The sequence below is a fragment of the Myotis brandtii genome, unplaced genomic scaffold, assembly GCF_000412655.1.
Source record: "Myotis brandtii unplaced genomic scaffold, ASM41265v1 scaffold651, whole genome shotgun sequence".
Lineage (NCBI taxonomy): Eukaryota > Metazoa > Chordata > Mammalia > Chiroptera > Vespertilionidae > Myotis > Myotis brandtii.
This window is the reverse complement of record NW_005370524.1, coordinates 98,937-104,936: the sequence shown is the minus strand read 5'-3', so window position 1 is coordinate 104,936 and position 6,000 is coordinate 98,937. Positions and strand designations below refer to the sequence as shown.

At 46.3% G+C, this 6,000-nt stretch overlaps 1 protein-coding gene across 1 annotated transcript; it reads left to right on the top strand.

The window, feature by feature from the left end:
* The first annotated feature begins 3,903 nt into the window (after positions 1–3,903).
* On the top strand, positions 3,904–5,675 carry LOC102244101 (sperm-associated antigen 11-like). The gene is made up of 2 exons (XM_005880756.1): positions 3,904–3,958; positions 5,443–5,675. Exons 1-2 carry the CDS (start codon positions 3,904–3,906, stop codon positions 5,673–5,675), a joined length of 288 nt encoding a protein of 95 aa, XP_005880818.1.
* Positions 5,676–6,000: the final 325 nt, after the last annotated feature.

The window sequence follows — 6,000 nt, the reverse complement described above, 5'->3', positions numbered from 1 at the left end:
GGTGGGGGTTCCCACTGGGGTGCGTGGCCAGCCTGGGTGAGGGGCTGATGGCTGTTTTCAGACTGACCAAGCCCCCCGGCGACCGAAGCTCCCAGCCTTTCCTTTTTTTGTGTGTTTTTTTTTTATTTGCTTCAGCTCCGTGGCCATGGCGACTGGAAGCATGTATCTGGGGTTTATTTACCTTCTATAATTGAAACTTTGTTGCCTTGAGAAGAGGCAACAGTGGGCCAGGAAGCTTGGCTTCCTCAGCCTCCTGCTCGCTCCAGCTCCGTGGCCATGGTGGCTGGAAGCAGGTATCTGGGGTTTATTTACCTTCTATAATTGAAACTTTGTTGCCTTGAGTGGAGGCCGCAGCAGGTGGGAAACTTGGCTTCCTCCATCATTGGGGCAACCAAGCCTCCTGCTTGCTCTAGCTCCGTGGCTGCCGGCCGCCATCTTGGTTGGGTTAATTTGCATATAGTCGCTCTTATTGGCTGGTGGGCGTGGCTTGGGGGGTAGCAAAGGTACGGTCAATTTGCATGTTTGTCTATTATTAGGTAAGATACACCGTATAGATAGAATCAAAGAACTGCATAACTTTCAGACTCTAAGAGACCTACAATCACAGCACTTTACTCTGCAGATAGAAGAATCCACCACCCAGAGAGATGAAGAATCTGGCCAGAGAGGCTGTCACATTTATAAGACTTTAGAGGCTATTGTACTGGTTTTGATACATTCTTCATTTTAAAAGATCAGTGAATTTTTTTTTTTTACTTTGAAAATGTGGCTGACACCCAGTCCTTTTCTCTTTATGGGTTTTTAATTAATTATCTCAGGGAGGCATTTCCCCCAAGTCCAGTAAGAACCATGTCTTGCCTGCCCCCTATTGACATAACGTTGAAGGTGAAAGGGTTTTATCTTGGGTTTCACAGATACAATCTGCAGGTGTTGTATTGGGCATGGTGGTGGGTAGTTTGTGCCTGCCCGGGTGTGTCCACATGGCATTACCGCTCATTGCATTTAGAAACCCCTGTAGCTGTTCAAAGGCTGGTTCCTAAAACTGGAATGAACCATTTTGGCGAGTCACTTTCTTTAAAAGGAGGGAAATTGTAACAGCACAATTGTTCAGGGCTCCCTTCTGTTCTGATATTATGTGATTTCAAAAATCCTCAAGGTTTTCTCTTTTCGTTGTAATAACATACACATAATACAAACATTTGCTACTTCAAAGTGTGCAATTCAGGGGCATTTACCTACATTCACAATGTTGGGCAACCACCATCACTGCCTCGTTCCAGAACATTTTATCACCCAGTGAGCTCACACTCACCAATCCCCTCCCTCCAAGCCCTTGGCAATCACGGATCTGCTTCCCATCCAGTGGATTTGCTGGTTCTGCACATTTCATAGAAATCGGGTCACACAACATGTGGCCTTTCCTGTCCATCTTAATTTGCTCAACAGAGTGTTTTCAAGGTTCATTCCCGTGAGAGCATGTATCAGTCCTTCATCCCCTATTATTGTTGAATGACACCCCAGTGTATGATCGCATCACCGTTTGTTTACCTATTCATCAGCTGATGGACATTCGGGTTCTTCCACTTTTTGGCTATTGTGAATAGCAGTGCTGTGGACATTCACGTACAAGTTGTTATTTGAATATCTGCTGTTATTGTATATGTCGATATAGTTATTACCTAGCTTATGTGATAACTATGTTTGACTTACTAAGGAGCCACCAAGCTTTTCTATAGTGGCTGCACTGTTTCCATCCCCAGCAGCAATGGATGAGGTGCCCATTTCTCCACATCCTTGTTATACTTGCTGTTTTCCATTTCATAGTTGTTTTCTCATGGCCGTCCAGTACACGGGAAGTGGGATCTCTTTGTGGTTTCAATCGCATTTCCCTAAGGACTATCGATGTCGAGCATGTTTGTTGGCTGTCTGTATTTCTTCTTTGAGGAAATGTCTACTCAAGTCCTTTGCCCATTTGATTTTTTAATTGGGTTGTTTGTCTAATAATTGTTGAATTGAATCAAGATTTTCTTTTAATATACATGAATGTTTTTACGACTGTCAAATGTTTGCAAGCCTAAGTGTATCTTTTATCTCTCCTTGTTTCATCTTCTTTTATGTGGAGATCATGCCCACCAGGATAATTTTCTTCTGTATTGGAACAAACTGAGCCTTGGTTCCTTTCAACCCACAATTTCATGAACATGTGAACCTAAGACCAGATTAATGGGCTTAGTCAGGGAGCTTGACTTTCTAGCTTGTCTTCCTGGGATTGGCACGCCCGAGTCTCCAGAACTATTCATGAAATTCTTCCTTAGACGTTGCCTTCCAGGTCTGTGACTGGGAAACAAACTTATGTATGGAATTTATGGATGATAAATCCTGACAGTATTCATTTATTTCTCCCCCAAATGAGCTGACTCTCCAACATAGCTCAGCATTTCCAAACTATACAGAAAACAATTTCCCAACTATCACTTCACAACATTTGAGCTGTGGCTTCACTGCTAGGGAAAAAAATCTTCAATCTTTTCTAAATCAGTATAAATAGTGAGAATGAATGCAAAGCATAAAGCCTACTTTTCATTATCTCATCCACTAAGGTACCTTTCTAAAATGACTCTTATACTTGGATAGATAGGTTGCAGTATTTTTACCAAACAATAGTTCTTGTTTCTCATAGCTAGTTATGCCTTCTCCATCCGCAAGGAGCATGAAGAATTATAATTATAATCCCAAGGGGCAAAGCGAACTGCTTATGACCTTTTTACAGTGGGAGGTTCCAGAGATGTGTGAGAACAAATGCTCCTTAAGAAAAGAACTTCAGCCCTAGCTGGTTTGGCTCAGTGGATAGAGTGTTGACTGAGGTGTCCCTGTTTCTATTCCCAGTCAGGGCACATGCTCGGGTTTCGGGCTTGATCTCCAGTAAGGGCCTTGCAGGAGGCAGCCAATCAATGATTCTCTCTCATTATTGATGATTCTATCTCCCTCTCCCTTCCTCTCTGAAATCAATAAAAATATATTTTAAAAAGAAAAGAACTTTAAATAATAAACAGATTTATTAATTGGAGGTTTATTCTTCTCTGAAGTAGAAGAAGACAATCAATTGATATGTCTCTCTCACATCAAAGTTTCTCTCTGTGTATCTCTCCCCTGCCTTCACGCTCTCTAAAAATCAATGGAGAAATACCCTCGAGTGAGGGTTAATAAAAAACAAAAAAAGAAGAAGACTTTGTCCAATGAGAGAAGAATCTACCCTCTTCCCCAGAACAGACAATTTCTTGATTTTTCGCATACAGATTTGGTTTACCACATTTTAAAAATAATACTGTATGTTGTATTGGGCTTTTCCCCCCTTTCTTAAGCTAGCAAATGTTTGGGCCCTGCACCACTGTGGGATTCTGTCCCCACTTCTGTGGGGGTGCCAGGGCCCAATTACTCTGCTGTGACTCACGTCTGTTTGGTCGGTGGTTGTGCTGGACGAGGCTCCATAGATGGCCTTGACCCTGTGCCTTTGGGCATGTGGGCCTGTCTGTCGGGAGTGTGTCTGAGAGCATCTGGTGTCCACTTTCTGGAGGCAGGCAAGCCGTCTGCATGTTTCTGACCTGTCACGGAACCCAGAACCGGGGGCTAAGACATCGCTCCAGGCTGCAGGCTCCTTTCCCACGTCACCTGTTCACTCAGGGCTGGTCAGCCCCCTCCTCTGAGCACGGAAAGCCTATCTATTTTTAGGCAGAAGAGCGTCCTGAACCCTCTGCCCACAGCCGTACTCAGTGGACCAGGTAAACGTGCTCAGGGCTGACGTGTGGCCCAAACCCTATAAGGGCCATCTGAGCCCGGCTGCTCTCCGCTCCTCCGCACCGTCATCCATTCGCAGGAGGGCTGGGCACGCGAGGAGTTAGCCTCATGAAGGTCCTCTTTCTTCTCGCTGTTCTCCACTGCCTGGTCCTGATGAACTCAGGTAACCCTGTTGGACCAAGGAGGAGGCTGGGACAGGCCGAGAAGGCTGGGGAGGCTGCAGGAACTCACAGACATGTCCCCACAGGGCTGTGTGTCTGCACGGGGTTAAGGTGCAGGTACCCCCCCGCCCCCTTCTCCCCTCCTCCCCAGGGCTCAGCTCTGGGCTGTTTTCATCTCCCCTGTGAAGAGTGTTTTAAAGACAGATGTGAAATCAGGATCCTGCCAAAGGCACAGGGCACTCTGCTCTGGGACAGCCAGGAAGCGGGCACTGCAGGGTGAGGCCTTTAGAAGGCAAGGGCAGGTGTTCCTGGCAGAGCCAGGAAGGACGGGACCCCCAGGGACAGCTCCTCACTCTCCAGGGAGAGAAAACCTTCTGACTCACGTTCTGCTGTGCGATGGACAATTACGGGCCTGGTAGTCAGTCACACGGGGCCCATTTGACAGATGGGCAAACGGAGGCAGGGACGGTGAAATGAAAGGTCCATGGAGAAATAGTTCATTATTGTAACAGCAAGACCAGAATCCATTCTCCAGGTCACTAGGCTCTGGACCCTCCACCTTCGTTAGACATGGGCTGTCTGCTCACCTCACTGTCCTCCCCAAACCTGAATGGAGCTGACTGAGGCAGGACCCCAGCCATGCCTCCTTGTGGCCAAGACACATGCGAGGTTTCTAATCGTGCCAGACGTACACTGCGGGGGAGTCGGGGTGGGAGGGTGGGGTGGTGTCTCTTTAGTTTAGGTGTGTGTCTTTTTAGTCATGACAGTTGGCATTTGAAGGCCTGACATACGACCTTTTTTTTTAATTCTCTCATTCCAAATGGCAAATGGTTTTTATTATTTTTGAGGTAAAATTGACCTATAACATTATATTGGTTTCAGGTGTATAATGCAATGATTTGCTATTTGTGTATATTGTGAAATATTTACCAGACATGTCTCATTAACATCCATTGCTTCACATAGCTACAATTTTTTTTCTTGTGACAAATATGAAATGTTTTCTTAATGGGGACATAAGGTGCTTGTGCCTGACCTACACACACACAAGTAAGGGTGAGGAGAGAGGCTTTATTTTCTGCCTTTCACTGTAGGATATAAAAATGAAAATTGGGCCACAAACTGAGGGTCAGAACTATTTCCAAGTTTCCTGGTGACCAAGACCCACCCTCCATTCTTCCACTCCGGTCACCCAAACTGCCTTTGCCCTCCCTAATGCGTTAGCTCACATTGTGCCCAGAGAGGTTGGAACCAGTCAGACCCTAATAATCTGGAATAAAATGGACAGGTCCAGGTGGCACTTTGAGGTATAGCTTATTGTTCCTGTTTTAAAGCTGGGAAACTGGAGCTCAGGAAGCCTGGAGCTTGTTCCGAGAAAGTCAACGCTGTGAAAATACAGTCACCTCCTGGAGTTGGGCTGTGGGCTGGGCTCCGCCTTCATTCTCTGTGTGAAGGAAATATCAACTCTCTTCTATTGTGTCCACAGGCGATATCCCACCTGGAATTCGAAATATTATCTGCATGATGCAACATGGAACCTGCAGACTCTTTTTCTGCCACGGTGGTGAGAGGAAGGGGGAGATCTGCTCTGACCCTTGGAACAGGTGCTGCATATCCACTGCAGAGGAAGAGAGGAACAATAAACTGGAGAAAAGTGACAAAGCTGACATGGAAGCTTCTGGAAGGCACCCAGGACCTTCAAGTCCCCCAAGGGCTTAGAAGGACACATGGCTTACATAGGTGCTCAATAAACCTTTGCTGAATGAGTCCAGCACCCAGGCTGGAGGTCTGATGAAAGAATTTTCCTAAAAGTTTTCTCACTTTGTCTTTGTCAGTGTTTTTTCAGAGAGTCTCAGAATTTGGGCCCTGGTCAGTGTGGCTCAGTGGATAGAGTGTCAGCCTGTGGCCTGAAGGGTCTTGGGTGTGATTCCGGTCAAGGGCATGCACCTTGGTTGCAGGCTCCTCCGCAGCCCTGGAAGGGGGCATGCAGGAGGCAACCAATCGATGTGTCTCTCTCACATCGGTGTTTCTCTCTGTCTCTCCC

Coding starts and splice junctions, on each gene's coding strand:
- LOC102244101 (XM_005880756.1), top strand. CDS start 3,904: ATGAAGGTCCTCTTTCTTCTCGCTGTTCTCCACTGCCTGGTCCTGATG. Junction 3,959..5,442: donor CCTGGTCCTGATGAACTCAG/GTAACCCTGTTG, acceptor TTGTGTCCACAG/GCGATATCCCACCTGGAATT.